The sequence below is a fragment of the Amblyomma americanum genome, chromosome 2, assembly GCF_052857255.1.
Source record: "Amblyomma americanum isolate KBUSLIRL-KWMA chromosome 2, ASM5285725v1, whole genome shotgun sequence".
Lineage (NCBI taxonomy): Eukaryota > Metazoa > Arthropoda > Arachnida > Ixodida > Ixodidae > Amblyomma > Amblyomma americanum.
Window position 1 is genome coordinate 39,566,053 of NC_135498.1, and position 17,102 is coordinate 39,583,154.

The 17,102-nt window shown below is 46.0% G+C and overlaps 1 protein-coding gene across 6 annotated transcripts in view; it reads left to right on the forward strand.

Moving 5' to 3' along the window:
- Positions 1 to 12,817, forward strand: part of LOC144121052 (uncharacterized) — a 173,026-nt gene extending 160,209 nt beyond the window's left edge. For all 6 annotated transcript variants that reach the window (XM_077653973.1, XM_077653974.1, XM_077653972.1 and 3 more), the window contains 4 exons: positions 2,717 to 2,951; positions 6,170 to 6,357; positions 7,176 to 7,679; positions 12,593 to 12,817. In XM_077653973.1, coding sequence (XP_077510099.1) covers positions 2,717 to 2,951; positions 6,170 to 6,357; positions 7,176 to 7,679; positions 12,593 to 12,652 — 987 coding nt within the window. In that variant the 3' untranslated portion in view covers positions 12,653 to 12,817. The remainder of the gene's footprint in view (positions 1 to 2,716; positions 2,952 to 6,169; positions 6,358 to 7,175; positions 7,680 to 12,592) is intronic.
- Positions 12,818 to 17,102: the final 4,285 nt, after the last annotated feature.

Consider the following 17,102-nt stretch of genomic DNA (forward strand, 5'->3'; position numbering starts at 1 on the left):
CCAACGCTTTTTGTGAAACTCGCGCTAGAAACCACAAAAACAACTACAAGATAGCATATAGCCTCGGCCGCGCAAGCTTTCCTTGCTTCGCGGACGAAGCTTCTTTGTCTTATGCACTTCCGAACAGGCAGGCAATGAGCACGAATACCAGCTAAACGTAGTCGCTAAATGAACGGATGACGACGCCTCACATCTAGCCCGACTGATAGCCACATAAAAATAGGCGGAGAGAAGACTAACGAAGGAGCCTGCAGACAGCGGTAATCTGGGCTACCAAAAGCGACAGTCGGGTAGATGCCGATGACTATTCTTTTTCTTTCGTTGAGTGCGGAAGCAAACGGTATCTCCGCCCATTTTCCGGGCTGAGCGCAGAGGCTGTGCAGTGGGGGAATTACCATTAACACAGACTTTTCTAAATGGGTTCCGCCGTCCCTGCAACGCGTCATCAGCGGATGTTGCGTTTGCACTGGATTTCAAGCGCTGCTCTTCGAACATATATAGGCTAGGCAGAAGGAAATACGCACCAGTTGGTGAAGAAGTAAGCAAGAAGCAGGAAATAACACTGAGAAGAATACAAATAAACACATACTCAAGCCTAAAGAGACGTCACGCCATCTACACAGTAGACTATGAACCGCCATGTGCACACTGTGGCAAAGAAGCGCACCTATACCGCATGGTACGGACCAGCCAAGGCAACATAGAAATAGAAAGGACAAAAGAACAGATGATTGTGGGAGAAAATTCTGTCCAGCACTTTTTTAAAGTGCAGCAGGAGCTGACCGAAAGGGCTATATAGAGCGGTTTCAAGGTCTAGCGGGCTCCCGAAATAGGGAGACCAAACACTAATTTCAGTTTCGCTTACGATATTCTCATCATCATCATCATCATCATCGGTTTCGTATGAAAAAAAAAAGATTTTCCCGCGCTGCAGGGCTTTAGAACGACTTTTTCTTCGTTTTAAAAACTGACACGGCATTGTCTTCTCCGTGGCTACAAGCTCGCCAATGGCAGTAACCGCCAACCTTCGTTAACTGTAGAGGTAATTACTAAATTTTTAATTACCTAGCTAATCAGTACGTGTTCGTAATTATATTTACTCCTGTAGAGGTTTTCTCTTGTTCTAGAAAAGTGTATTTATCATATACCGGTACTCACCTACGGGGCAGAAACGTGGAGGCTAACGAAAAGGGTTCAGCTTAAGTTAAGGACAACACAGCGCGCCATGGAAACGAAAATGATAGTTTTAAGGTTAACAACGTTTAACAGGTTAACAAACGCAGGGTTAATGACATCCTAGCCGAAATCAAGAAGAATTGGAATTGGGCAAAAATGTAATGCGAAGGCAAGACAACCGACCGTCGTCAAGGGTAACGACTGGATTCCAAGATAAGGCAAGCGTAGCAGGGGCGGCAAAAAATTAGGCGGGTGGATGAGATTAAGAAGCTTGCGGGGATACTGTGGCCGCAGCTGGCAAAGGATAGGGTTAATTGGAGAGACATGAGAGAGGCCTTAGTTCTGCAGTGGGCTTAGTCAGGCTGGTGATGATGATTTAGGTCCTTCTTCAATATTCGCCTGTTTTTCCACGCATATTGCTTCAAAGGCTACAGCATGGGGTGCCCGTTCTCTTGCGGTAGATTACGCTATTCTTTTCGAATATGTTTTCATCCCGAATTTCGTGGCTCACTCTAGTCGTCCCATTTACACGGCGCTGCATTTAATTGTGATTGATTGCTGAGTAAAGGCTGCACAATAGCTAAAACCGTCTGCACTGCGGTGAAGCACCGGCAAGTTTCTTTACTGTCTTAAGCTTTTTTCTTTTTTTACAACGAGAGCTCTAAATAGGTCTTTCTTGGGGCGCAACTGCGGGGCCACTGACGTCGTATGCTTTGAATTCCACGTTGTCCCCTTGCTGACCACCAACAGCGCATGCGCAGATGGTCTCAAGGGGCCAGGTGCGTCTGCGCCCGGCCTGCACCTAGCCTCTTGGAGCCACGTGTTCATGTGCTGTGGTAGATTGACGGAAGTGGTACACGGTAATGGTCTGCTAAAATTCTTAATTGGCGACGCTATACGGGGGGCGGAAACAGGCGTTGTCAAGAGTCTCTCATGAAACGTAACGAGATCCGGCTAACAATTTCAAGACGTACCAACCAGCCCAAGAGGCAGCTCAATTGCACCTCATGACTGCGTTGTTTTGTCGGGCTAGTGGATGCACATTTCAATAGTAATTCTCAGGGCATTATGAAGACGCAAACAGAGGCCGGTCCCTGTTTCTATCTTCATGCGTCGGGCTTGTCGTGTTCCGGTCTTCAATCGCAGCGGTGGCCTTGTGGTCTGAGCACCCGCCTCGCATGCGGGAGGTGCGGGGTTTGATCCCCAGTTCCGCCGGGTACCCACCGGTGACGCAGTGGGTACAAGCTTCACCCTGGTCTGGTGCTCGGCTTATTTAGGATGAAATGCTTGGGAAATGGGTGTGTGATCCCACATTGAGTAGAAGAAAATACCTTGTGTCATGGCGCTCTTGGGCCATAGATGCCCTTGCGCCATAAAAACTCATCATCAGCACCATGTTCCGGTCTCTATTTGTGCCTTGCCTTCATGTTGCGCTGAAAACCTAGAGAGGCTGGAAATAATGTCCTGCTCAGAATTGCAGCGCATGCCTCTTCTCGAGCAGGCTTTGACTGCAATACCATGCGTATTTCAATCTACGCAGGTGTACCAGCACCTGTTCGAGAACAGGTTCCTGACGCCGGAGGACGCCTTGCGCGAGAACTGGGAGCGCGGCGGCGGCGACTCGTCGACGCCCCGCATCACGGTGTCGCGGGACGAAGGGCGCTCGGGAGGGTCCCTGCGCGTACGCGCCGCCAAGTTGATCCCCTCGTCCCGCGGCAAGAAGAAGGAGGACGCCAACGGCTCCGTCATCAAGAAGTCCGCCTCCAACACCTCCCGTGAGTCTCCCGGCCGTCCCGTGTCCGACATTCTCGGGCAGAAAAAAATGAAAATTTGAAAATTGTAAGTTACTGCAATGGAAATATTGAAAGTAATGGTCCATTCCTTCCATAAGTATCAAAATCTTTCTTTTAAAGTCTTTGTATCGATCGCATCGAACAGTTAAGACTGTCATATAAAACTAATGGGGATGCTTTTGACGATAGCTAGAACGTTCAGGAAAAGTTCAAGGCTGCCGTCATCCGACGGCAGCCTTGAATGACGGCAGACTGCTGATATATTGGGGATATATTGATTGTTATAGTGAAATCTTACATTATATGAAAAAATTGCGTTCATCAACAGTTTCCCGATCAAAAATGCTTTTGTCTATAATTGTTGAGTATGAGAGAAAGGAACGCCACCGCTCAGCAAGGTTCTTTAACTGGCGCACTCAGAAATGAGCACAGAATGCGTCGCAATTATCAGTGTCAGACAGGCTACTCACAACGCCTAACATATTATGAGGGGGGGGGGGGGGGGGGCGACGCTTTAGTCACCTTAAGAGTGGAATGCGACAACATTTGAAGCAACGTTGCTCCTGCATGTTAATGTGTCTGTGTCAGTTATCTCACAACGTACAAAATTTTGCATATATTTATTTGCGCACACATAATCATACACCGAGTGAGTCCGGCGAAAACCTCTCCCAGCCGGCTTGTCTCGCCTTAACCCGGTTTCGCGCTCCCCTCTTGTCTTTTGTCAGTTCTGAATTTTCGCGCCGTGGTCACGTGGTCTTACTACATCATCGCCCCCTCGACCAATCAGTGACTATTTTGTGACTAACCCAGGACGCGAAATCACATGATGTTAAGCGCCACGGTACGCAGGGGGCAATTGAATTGAAGTTAATTTAATGAACTTAATTGCCGTCTACCAGAGTGGTCTGGTTACTCACAACCCGACGCGCAGGACATGAAAGACAACACAAAGTAGCTCTTAGTCTGCACCATTCATGCGATCACCTCACACTATTCAATTAAATTGGCACAGAATCTCTCATATACGTTTCGGCGTTGCCCTTTCTTGCTTTATATATGTGCAACTTGGGATTATTTTGTTTCTGAGCTAGTTGTTGTTTAGCGAAAAGACAGCAACAGCCAAGAAGGAAACAATACCCAGAAAAAGAGTATGGTCACAGCACACGACCAGCCTCGTGTCTTGTACTCTTCCCGGGGTATTGTTTCCTTGTTGGCTGTTGCTGTCTATTGAACGAAGTCCATCAAATATAACAGGGACGCAATATTTTTATATTTTCTTTCTACAACTTTTAAGCACTATTGCTTTTGCACTGACTGCAGGATGGCATTCGCTTAACATATATCAAATATTCTGCTTCTGGGTTCACATGTAAGAACCGCTTGTTGCCTTATCTATTGCAAACATCATATATGCATGATTTTGTTACTGGCACACTTTTCACCGCTCTTGTATGCTTAAATAATTTCTGCAGCTATCGTGCCTTTAAGAGTAAAAAAACTTATCCATCGGAGTTTTTGCATGATACAGTTTTGCGAGAAACATCCCTGTACGGACATTGTGGCTTTTGCTTTAGCACTCCTGTCTTTGCTAGAATTCGATGTATCATTCTTGAAAAGAAAATTTATGATTTTTAATTGCCTGAAAGTGTTTTTTTTACTATTTTATTTGATCTTATAGGGAGCTCGATCATTCGCTGAAGTTGCAAAGTTGTACTTCTTATGCCACTTGCTCGTTCTTTTATTAGGACCTTCACTGAAACGGGTCTCTCAAGAGCCACAGACCTCTCAAGAAAAACTATACAGTTCTAAACAATGCAAAGAAAAGAAAGGAACCGAATTCCTACTCTGTTAGTCTTCGCGTTAAAGGAACGTTCTAAATTCTGCCACTTCATTCCGTAAATATGCCGCCTATTTACTTTATCAGTCAGCTATTGAGATTGAAAGTTGTACCATCCTCATCCCCTCAGAGGCGGCAGGTCTTTTTCCACAAAAGAAAACGTCTTTGTCTAACAGATGACAAAAAAAATGCGACTCTCTGTTCCGCTGTCTCACGGGCGAAAACGGCCGACGAAAACGCCATTAAGACACGTCACATCCTGCCTTTGTTCCGCCATCGCAAACGAAAACTAGCTTAGCTTAGTTCACATTCAGCATTAACTTTCACCCCCCCCCCCCCCCCCCCCGCCATCTACATTTCTCCTTTTTTCTTCTCTCTCGGGCGCTAAGACGGTTTATTTGACATTAATCCAGATATTAAATGCGTAGTTGGCAGCAGTGCACGGTTTGAAGCCCTCGCAGACGGTTCGTGCTCTTCTGAATTGATGCCAAGAGGCTTAAAATGGCTTCTGTCGGGCTTATGCAAATCCACTGATTTGATAAGAAAAAAACCTGTCTGCGGTTGAATAAAACAAAAATAAGCTATATATTAATTCTTTTCCGTCCCTTTCTGAAGAAAAAGAAAGCTAGACGGAAAACCAGCTGCGATGCGCGCACTAAATGCGCAAAGAATGGCGTAGCTCAAAAAATATGTACGCAATTTCTGTCTCAATGCCTCGTTTTTGTACCATGAGCAAGGAACAGAATTAACCGAGCTGAGATGAGGTAAAGATAGATGCGAGCTAAAGGGGGAACGCTGAAGAAAAAAACGTTGAAGTGTTCGAAACTTCAAAAAAGTTTCAATTTGAGACTACACATGTCCGTCATTCTTGGTAAAAAAAAAAATTTGAATATTGAAATATCGTAACGTACTATTTCGGAAATGTTGAAGGTAATGGCACATTCTTTCGATGCGTAGCAAATCGAATCTTTCTCGTACAGTTTTTCACCGCATGCATCGAGCAGTTAACCTTGCCATAGAAAACCAATGGAGAACTTTTTTTACGACAGCAAAAACGTCAATAGCAAAAAAATGCAAGCCTGCCGAGGGGAGGTCTGTGGATATATTGATTGTTATAGTGAAATTTCACGATATAGAAAAAAAAATGGCGCTCATAAACTCTTTCCCGTTGAAAAACGATTTTGTCCAGGATGTCCAGAATTGTTGGGTTGTTGTTGAATAGACCAAGCTTTGAAACCCTGAATTCTTCTTCTTATTCTTCTCTCTCTTATAGCTAAAGAAAGACGGTTCCCGAAGTGTTGCTCGTGTCTCGCAGCAGTAAACCCTTTCCTTTGCCGGTGTCCTTTCGTTCCGTGTGCAGTGAACAACGGTTCGGGCAAGGCCGGCGACGAGTCGGACGACACCACCAAGAGCTCGGACTCGAAGGAGATGGAGGACACGCGCACGGCCTCCAAGAGCCGCCGGAGTCCACTGCGCATCATCGGCGACTTCCTGGAGTCACGCAAGGGACGTTTCGGCAGCACACACCGCAAGGTCAAGCCGGGAGACGTGCGTGGATAGAAGAAAAATGCTTTATTTTTCACCTTTTAGGAAGTGTTACAAGCTTGCAGGCCACCCAAGGCAGTTGGGTGGGAAAAAACAACAGTACGCGTACTTGTCGAGCACAGGTCATGTCAAATGAGGTGGTGCCATTAAATTTATTTTTGAATTTAACGCAAATAAGCGATGCGACAAGGGTGCAATTTCTATTTCTTTTGGTAACGATGGTTCAGAAATATATTCAATATTTAAAGAAAGTAGGCGAGGAAGGCGAGCAGGCAAGCATCTTTCTGGCTTGCTATTCGGCGCACAGAGTGGGGAAAAGTCATAAAAACATTGCCAGTGTATCTACTAGCTTCAGTCGAATTGACGACGATGAGGATCTTTTCTTTAATGTGCAATTACAGTGCTAGAATCCTATCCGTGTGTGGGGATGTAGGTGACAGGAGCTTCGTGCACTTGCTCTCCTTGTTAGTCTTGCTGCTACAAACGCCAACCTTTCCTCTTCACAACCTCGGTATACCCTGCTTGATGTCGCTATAGGAGCATGTCATAAGCAGCGACTGTCGTCGTTTCCAAAGAGTGTAAACACACGGGAAAAAGAAAAAATCGTTAACTGATGGTCTTGTTGGCGATGTGCAATTAAATCTACATCTTTAGCGGGAAAGAACGAGAAACACAGAGACAGTGTTCGCTGTCTTTCGGTAGCCCTTGTCTGTGTGCGCTAAATATATCAATACAACAGAAAAATGACGGCACCATACCTCTCTACCTACGTCACACATCGTCAATAGCTGACGACTTCTTTCCTTCCTTGCGGCACGCAGTCGTTCCGGAGTCGTTCCGAACACAAGCGCCTGAAGGCCCACCACAGCAGCACGCGTTCCGCCGCTGCAGTCGCAGCCGTCGTCGCCGTCGCCGAGGCCGCGGGCGACGCGGCTTCCCTCATGTCGGCTGATGGGCCACACATGGAACTGCCGTACCTGCAGCTCCTGGAGCAGGAGTCCCGCCTGCCGTCGCCGGCCGTGGAGTATCCGCCTTCGTCGCAGGCCGAAGGCAACCCGGCTTGGAGGGCCGGTTCCTCGCCTCCCGAGGAGCTGGCATCGCCCGGAGCCGAGCCCGGCGGCGCCAAGGACGGCGAGCACACGGCGGCCCTGGCCGCAGTGGTGGCGGCCAGGAACGAAGAACTGCCCCTGCTGCACACGGACAGCGGCAGCTGCTGCTCCGAGGACGACGCGCGCAGCCTGGACAGCGGCTCGAAGCTGTTCTCCGAGGACCCCGACGGGAACGTGCGCTGCCACATCGACCCGGAGATTCTGGCCGAGATTGAGGTGACGCTCTTTTGAAAAGCTGTTCGCTACTATACTGGACAGGGAGATGGATAAAAATTAATGTGGATTAGCCCAGCTAATCCAGGATATACCAAGCGAAAGCGAGATTGAGGTCTCCAGTGGCCCACGGAGCTGGTTGTGCGCCTTTCCTTTCCTGAAAATGAACGGTCTTTGCAAAGTTGTCAACGCCAATGAACTCTATGAACGCCGTCGGCTCATGGGAAAGGAAATGGCACAGTAACCGTCTCACATATCTCGGTGGGCAAACGAACCGCGCCGTAAAGGAAGGCATAAATGAGGGAGAGAAAGAGGAAAGAGAAAAATGAAAATCGAAAGTTGGATATTGAGGAAAGGCACGGCGCTACGCAGCGGCGGAACACCTGTGGTTCGGTGCTACTAGTGGCGCATGCGCACTAGTGACTAGGGAGCGAGAAAGAGAGAAACTGTGCCGTGCGTGACGTCACTCGTGCTCCGACATACGCCGGCTCGCGCGAAGCGCGGTGTTGACTAGCGTAGGGAAGCTTTTCGCTTCAAAAACTGAAAGCGGTGAAGTTATGACAGGAATGGCAGTCTGCTCCGTCCGGGTTTTTGTTCAATTCGCCCAGCATCGTCTTGTCTCCAAGGACAAAGAAAACCGCCTCAAATGATCCAGATGAACAGTGGACCTTTAATATGCAGGAAGCGTTGCGTTCGGTCTAAAGTTCCCGATTGAATCTATTGGTTTAAATCCAGTGTACGCATTCTACTTGAATTGAACCCAAAACCACGGGAAAAAGCCCCCATCCGCCCATATGCACGGGGCTGTATGGACAGCCAGTCCCCCGTTTCAATCACTCCCTGCTTTCCCAGGAACTCTGCTCCGCTTGGTTTTCCGACACATATAACGTTCTTCGTCACTTTATTTCCTGTCATCCCGAAAGATGTCACTGCTGGTCGAGTAGTTTTGGTAACCTTTCCGTGACCAGATTATATTCTGCTGGGTCCCTAGCCATGTTGGAATTTTAGGTAATGAGAGAGCAGATGCTTGCGCAGCACAAGCTCGAATTGGTCATACAAAACAAGTTAGCATACCACAGAGGTATTTTTCTAAATTACTGCACAGTAAACTCAGAAATAAGTGGCAGGTTGCATGGGACGAACAGACAGACAACAAACTACATTCTATAGAGCCAGTTTTGGGAGAATGGAGATCATGTAAACATCAGGAACGTTTTACAAGGTTATTTTCTGTCGACTACGCATTGGACACACACACCTTACACATAACTCCTTACTGACAAAAAAAGACAAACGTCACTGCGAAATGTGTGGCGATGAACTCACGGTAAACCACATTTTGATTTTATGCACAAAACTGGAACAACTGAGGAAAAAGCATTTCACAACATTCTACAATGAATACATCCCACTACACCCCATGTTACTTTTGAGTGATCAAGCACTGGTTGATTTTACAAGCATTTTTAAGTTTCTCAGAGAAGCCAATTTTTTAAACAAACTCTAGATATAAAAAGCATGACCTTTAACTAAAGCTCTAGCCGTGTGCTTGGCGCATCATAGCCTCAGTTGCTTTTGCGCCATTAAAATCGATATAACTAACAAACTAACTTTCCGTGACCGGGCCGCCAGGTCTCTCAGGAATACAGGCAGGCAGGCAGACCGCACTTGACGACACCGACACAGAGCTTGAATTTCCAGTGCTAAGCAAGTAATAAGTATAATATACACAAAGCAATGCATTAAGTGATGGTAACGGTATGTGAATTTTAACGTCCCAAAACCGCTCATGGGATAAGGGGAACGCCGTAGTGAACGGCTCCGTATTAATTTCGACCTCCTGAGGTTCTTTAACTGCGCTCGCATCTCACAGCACACGGGCGCCTTTGCATTTCGCCTCCATATACATGAGGCTGCCACGGTCAGCATTCCACCCCGCATCCTTGGGCTCCCCGACCGAGCGCCATAAGCACTATAGGCCACCACAGCGGTCTGCACTAAGTGAAGCGCGAAGGCTGTTCCAGAATGAGAAGGAAATCTCACGAGGCGGCCCCCCTGTCTTCAATACGAAGCGACGTAAACACAGCGTTAGTGGCTGGCAAATGAGTTCACATATTTCGACATCAGAGGTCGTCAAGAGTGCACTAAAATAACGCTCTGTGTTCACAAGCTAGGCTGAATAGTGGGGCCAGTTGGTATGACATGTCGAAGAATAATTTTTCCCAGGCGAAAAAAGACGAGGGACAGGAGGAGAACCTACAGTGGTCAAGGCTGGACCAAACTGTACTTGGGACCCCTGGACAGCAGCGCTTCGACGTTCTGTCGAATCGTCAAGTCGGAATGCAGGAGGAAGGTTAGGAACCTGCGTGATTGGCTCAGAGTTGTGACGACTTCTGGCGCCGCGGGATGGGCTGACGAGAGACGCTACCAGGACTCATGTCGGCTAGTAGCACGCCTCGCCGAGTGCCACTGGAACCAGTGTCGCGTGAGGCTACCTAGAAAGAAGAAGAGACCACCGAACCCAGTGCCTTTGACGTACATTGATTGCGCAGCGTTTCCACAGAACGTCGAAGCGCTTCTGTCCAAGGGTGCCAAGTACAGCTTGGTCCAACCTTGTCCGGTGTAGGTTCTCCTCTTGTCCCTCGTCTTTTTTCGGCTGGTAAAAATTATTCTTCCACAGGTCTGTGTTCACAGCACCGATTCTGACACTATTGCCAGAATCTGCAGCTCCCAAGAGCTATGCGACGCAACGAAAAACGTGGATTTCCTTCCGCATTCGGCTCTTTCGCCTCAACGCTAGGGACCGCTGGTATCTCAACCCGTTGAAGCGTGCTCGTCTAAACGTTATCGATTCGAGCTGTATCAGCTCGACTTGCGACTCCACCCGCTCGCGTTGGTTCCACGTGAGCTAGCCTAAAGTTTCGATGCGACCACCCAAATCACTGGCTTCGGACAGTGCCGCATTTTCGGTGTGGCTCACCTCCGAATATTGCTTAATGAATTGCTGGCAAACATATTCAGCTGCTTTGAACCGAGAAAATGTAGCTTCTGACAGTGGTGTCGCTCAACTTGGGTGGTAATGATAGAATGAAAGGTCAGCGAAATCAATGGTCACCTATAGGACAGCCATTCCAAATAATTCCTCCTTGCGGTACCGAATATCGCAGCTACCTGTGACAACAGTGCAGTACATCACGGAAGGTATTTCGGGCTTGTACTGTTTTGTAGTAGCGCCTGGATAGAGAATTGCTAGATGGGACATTCATGTTTAATGTGTGATGTGGTATATGGTATGTATGCGGTAGGGCTTCGGATTAATTTCGATCATCATAGGTTTTTCATTATGCAATGGCATCGCAAAGCCCACAGGGGTCTATTCCATTTCGCCTCTGTTGAAATGTGGCCACCGGTGCCGGTTTTCCATCACGCGTTGTCGGGCTTAGGAGGCCGACGAATATATATATATATATATATATATATATATATATATATATATATATATATATATATATATAATGATGAAAGCCTGAAGCTTTAGGTCTGGTAAGGGTTCATGCTGGTTCATTTTTGGGCATAGACTAAAGGCTTGCCATATCCGTGCAATGAAAAAAGGGAAAATTTAACGCATTAGTCGAAGTGCACTTCCCGGTCATAAAAGTACCAGAGGCGGATTTTCCCTGTAGCAACACAGGCTAGAATATTAAGGTCCTGGCTGACCACTTCGGCTGCCTCAGTGCGAGAAAAAAAAGAAACAATCGCAAATTGCTGAGAAACAAACTACGCACTATCTTTATAAAACGCCGACTTTCCTTATGCGAACACCACTGGATCACTCCTGATGATTTCGCCGAGTTTGAAGGTACATATTGAACACTTCTACAGTTCTACACGTGTCTTTAGTCCCAGGTATCTTTTTCTTATAGATCTTCGTTTCCGAACCTGGCTTGCAAGATGAGAAACAAGTACTCCTATGAACGTATTGAAGTCTGGGACAATGAACCGGCAGTTTGTTTGCAAGAAACAGCATCGGTGCAGCTAAAGGACGCTATGCTATTGTTCCGCCATTTGTTCGGTTTTGTTGTATAGTTAGGGGTTCATTTATTGCCACGTTTCGCTAAAAATGACATTTCACGCTTGCCCGTCAGCACATCTCGTTGCTGCTGTTGCTGTTGTTGTTGCGTCTGAAGCGATGGCACACATCCGCGGTGGGGGATTGGCCAGGATTTGGTTCAGATCCAAACAGGAGGAAAATTCATCCAGGCTTATATCGGGCCGCTCGCAAATAAAAATTGAGGAATCTGAGAAAACTAACAACGACTTTTGAAAGATTTTGAGGAGATTAGAATTAAAATCGAGGAGACAAAGATGAGGGGTTTAAAATAAATTAATTAGAACGTAATTATAATAAATAAATTAATGTGAGAGATAAGCAAAGGGAAAGAAGAGTTAGTAAAAAAATCTCCCGGTCTCGATAACATACCTGCGAAGAAGCTCACACACCAACTTGCTGGTGTGAACTGGTTGCTCCTTTCATTCGACCGGTCCTTTTTCCGTTGTTTTTTTTTTATAATTTAACATTAATGTCATGTTTCACGGCATTTTTTTTTAGCTTCAGGTTATTTAAGTGTAGCTAATAAGACCAATACCTCCATTGAACAAGGGCATCCGCATTGGCCTTGCTTTCCATCGCTCGATGTGGACCGAAATTACTTTCATAGCATCTGTGCACGTTTCTTACACTTTATTCTTCTTCGGTGCACTTCCGATTTTGAACGTATTAAGGCTGAATTCTGCTTTAATGTTTGTTTTCACTCGCATCCTTGTGAAATGATTTTCGCTTAAGTTAATTTTTATTTTCGCCCAACGCCGTTGCTCTCCATTAATTTGATTTGTTCTCTTTTTTTTTCTCTTCGCAGGCATTCGAAAAGATGGCCCAGAGCTACCTGAAGCGTCACGGTCACGACTTCCCTTTCTGAAAAAAACAAAAGGCTCTTCCTGCCGCACACCCTTCTTGTACATACGCACATCTTTTTCTCACGTGATGTCTGTTATTCTGCCACGTCTTTTGAATACGACGACACCTGAAATAAACTTATTGTTACTCGCAGCTGATGCACTGCACAGTGCTCGCACCCTATACAGACCTTTGTCCATTCGTTTCTTCGGTCAACCGTATGCAACTCGTAGACGTATACTTACCCCTCCACGCCCAGAGCCTTTGACCTAGCTTCCGTGAAGTTCTTGTACACTCCTAAAACTAATATGTCTATATAGGAGTTAAAAGGGAGTAAGCTCTTCCTTTTATAAAAGGGATTGCACTGGAAGACAGCCTACTCTCTTTTTAGTTCTTACTGTTTAGAGTGTAGTCTCTCGTGCTTAAGCATGCTTAAGCAGGCGCAGGCATTATAGAATAAAGGAAGGCATGCAACAACGGCCGACACCGAAGTCAAACCGCCGACCTTTCGGTCTCAAGATCATCGCATTGCCGGTCGAGCTTTCATCCCATCGACACAAGTACGGCTATGGGAAAACCGAATGCCGCGAACGTAGTGCCTGTGGTCCGTGTAAAAAAAAAAATTACGTCGCAAGTATATCACATTGCAGTGAGAAAAGAAGAGCACGACAATGGATGTGCACTGAATGTGTGAACGCAATAGTTTTAAATTCCACGTAACTCCGTTCTGTCAGCGCTACAGTACTCCAGCTTGCGGTCGCGTCTCTCGGCTCGTCTCAAAGTTTTTTAATTAGCGATTTCTGCTCAAAGGAGTTTGGGATGTCACCTAAAAGGTAGCGCACGCCCAGCCAGGAGAGGGGAAAAATTATTTTAGTGCTGTTTATTTGCGCAAAAATTAAAAGTCGAGAAAATTTATTTTACTTCACGGGGATTCGAACTGTTGTCTTTCGCCTTCAACAACGGCGCTAATCCATCGTGGCATAGTATTTTTTTCATGTCATTGCGATCATATATCATACAACATGTACAATGAAGCCTTAGACTTCACTACGACTGACGTAGACCAGCGAAAATTCTTGTATTGTCTTTGAGTATCTAATGCAATGAAGCCACTCAGGTGCCGTATTCTCTAGTTTGAATATGTCCACGTACTTGCATTTGCTATCGACTCGTTAAAATAATGGTGTACCATACCATCTTGTAATGGCTTTGTGGCTGCGTAGAGTATGGAGGAGCAGGATGGCATTGGGTCTCGCAGGTCCTTCTCCATATCGTCACAGATCCGGCGAGGATGACTGTTTTCTATTGTGCTCTTTTCCAGTCTCACAAAATTTCAACTATTTCCTGCTAGGCGGCACTCCTTAACCAGAAGCGCAGGAAGGCATAAACTGGCTTAACTTAATGGAAACGAAGCAGAGTAATGAACTGTATATGGGAAAATGCAGATCAGAAAGGAATAGTTCTATCACAACTCAGGTGGCAGTGCACTACTCATTGAAGCTATAGATCAGGGTATCATAGAACGCTAAGGTACAAAAACAAATTTAACCAAGAAGATTGCACCGCGTGTTATTCATTACTTCTTGATGCAGCAAAACTTAGTCGAAATGAAGTCGAGGCAAGCGGTGTATTAATAGCACAGATTTTAGCCTTTATGAAGAGTGTAATAGTTTGGACGCCGAAATTCTTCAAAACGAAGCTGATGAAGTCGTTTCTTATACTGTCATTATTCGTCGTACATTTATTCATTGATGTTTAGCTCGGCACGTTTGGGAAAGGAGGTGCATAAAGATATCAAATTAACGGCAGATGTCACAAGCGGTCAATGCACATTAGTGCAACACAGACTAACGCTATGGATCCGGCACGGCTGTGGAAGGTTGCTCAAGAAAAGGTCTGAAAGAATGCCTTATATACCCTCGCGCGCGAGCGTGTGCTTGTGAGGATGTGGGTGCTCAAAAAAAAGGATTATGCCATGTTTCAAATTGGATAAAAAAAAAAGAACTTCAATAACGGTTATACGCGCATCCACACCTGATCCACAAAGAACTGATTGAAAGCGAGATGAATACGAGAAGATAAAAGCTAGGATATTGAGCAGACATCGACTCTTATGTTCGAGTAACACTTTATAGCGAGCTATTTGGTTCATGATCACCAGGTGCCTTGTGTGTCGTGTACGTTCTCCTTCTGTCTTCTTCTGTTAAGCGCACAGTTGTTTTTCAAATATCCACTGATACTTTAACCGACACGTTTCTTGTTAAAAGTACCTCGGGCGCTTCAACCTGACGGAATCACTTCGGCGATGTAGTGCATGCGTCATTACCTGTGAAGCCTCAGTGCAGACACTCTTGTGAGCGATAGTTGCCGTAGAACGGTGGATATATTGCAGTATAACGGTGGTTTGGGCCAGTTGGTTGCTATCCATAATGCATACAAGATTCGCAGCATAAATAAAACGCACACAGAAGACCACGAACAAACAGTCCTGTCTTGTTTGTTCCTCGTCTCCTGTGTGCGTTTTATTTATGCTGCGGATCTTGTATGCATTATCGTGATATATCAGGAGCCAGAACAAATAACAGGAAAAACTAGACCACTTTAGCAACAAACATACATTTTCTTTATTAAAGGCACCTCAAGAGTGCCTCTAAACAGTATTCACAACATCTCAAAACATTGGTCACAGCATACCTCAGTACAATAAAAAGGAACAATTTGCCTTTTCTCATAAGTGTACAACCAATCACTCGGAAACAAAGTTATAATGCTAAAGCTATCGCCGCCCCACCTAAGATCACAAGAATGCGCTTTGTGCGCATTCACAACTCTAAAGATTTAACGCACAATGGCATCTTTTATTTTGTGTTAAGTAGGGTCTCCAAAATAAATGGTGTGTACTCTTCATATCATTGCTTCTTTTCATGTAGACTCAGATGAAAGACATGGAGGTTCTTAATTGATTGCTCAGTCTCATCAGAGAGCTCCCAAGGGCATCACTGTTCAGGTAGTTTTGCAAGAGATGTTATATGATGGACGCATACCTAATCACCCGGGCGGGCACTGCGCATCTGCAGTGGCGGGTTGGGCGCCCCCACTTGGCCTCTAGGGGCAGTGGACAAGCAAAGGTAGCAAACTGCTTTAGGTCCATCCCGCTGTGCTAAACCTCTTTTTTCACCTCGGGGTAATCTTGAGCCCAAGACTTAATCTTGCGCTCTAAGTGGGAAGTTCACTGCTCCCTTAGTGCCTCTTCTTTGTTCATAGATAATAAATATGCAACATTCTAACAACTTCACAATGCCAAAGCGAAACAATGCACACGGTACACGCACACGCATTTGATTGATTTTTTATGGGCATCAAAGGCAATGTTCGTTGCACGAAATTGCTCAGCCATGAAACACGTACGCCACTTTGGTCAAAGTATGGTAAAGTTCGCAAAATACTGCCACTACTCCCTCACGATGCGCTCTACGCCGCATCCAACCAGAAAACACTTGTTTGGTTCCACAAGACAGGAAACAAGAAACATCTTGAAATTAGTTAGCTTTTTGTATTTGTTGTGGCCACTTTAATAGCTGGCAACTGCATTAAGAAAGACCACATGAAAGCACCCACGCCATTTACTTGCCAGGGTAGGGAATAAACATCTCTATAGCAGAATTCTTTCCAAAGGACAAATTGCGCACGTATCCTACCGTCATGTTTTAAGCGGTCGTTGCTTGGAGTACATCACTTTCAATACTGAGGCTACAGCGACAACCATCGTTAAGGGCTCATTCGGCCTCGTCGAATCTGCAGTTTCTCTGTTTTTGAGACCCCCCTTTACTTGCTCGCATCGCCGGCATTCTGAAAAGTACAATGATAGCCCTAGTCCGCAAGATGAATGCCCCCGATGCTCGACAAATCGCATAACACCATGCCGCTGCTTTCTACACTGACTACTCCAACAGGCTTGTTTCAAGTGACGTCACCAATTCAGGATCACGGGGTCTCTTTGTGGCCAATTAAAATGGTACAAAACCGTTCTCATCCGCGGACTAATGAGAATCAGTCATTTGTGGCCACATGACCGTATGACACAGCAGGGGGCGCACGGGGCGGGAAGCTTTCGAATAAGCCTTATAACTTTTGACAGAGGCCTACAAATTGGGCGTGTGGATATAGATTCATACTTAAAGAAAGCTTGGAGTTTACGTCTTCGTGCACTTTTTTTTCGACTGTTAACTTTTATTTGCGCATTGGTAAACGCTCTCTCCCCTCATGTACGCAGCACTAAGAGGCTGCCGGTGGTGGCGTTTGAGCTGAATGACGCGATAAGAAAAGCAGGGGTATTCCGGCGAAGTATGGCAGGCGTTAAATGAAATCTATTAAACAGCTCGAAAGAACCGTTAAAATTCTTTAAATATATCTACACAGCGGTGCTAGCAATGCATTCGACTTTCGGCGCCATTCCACTGCCGCCCGCAACG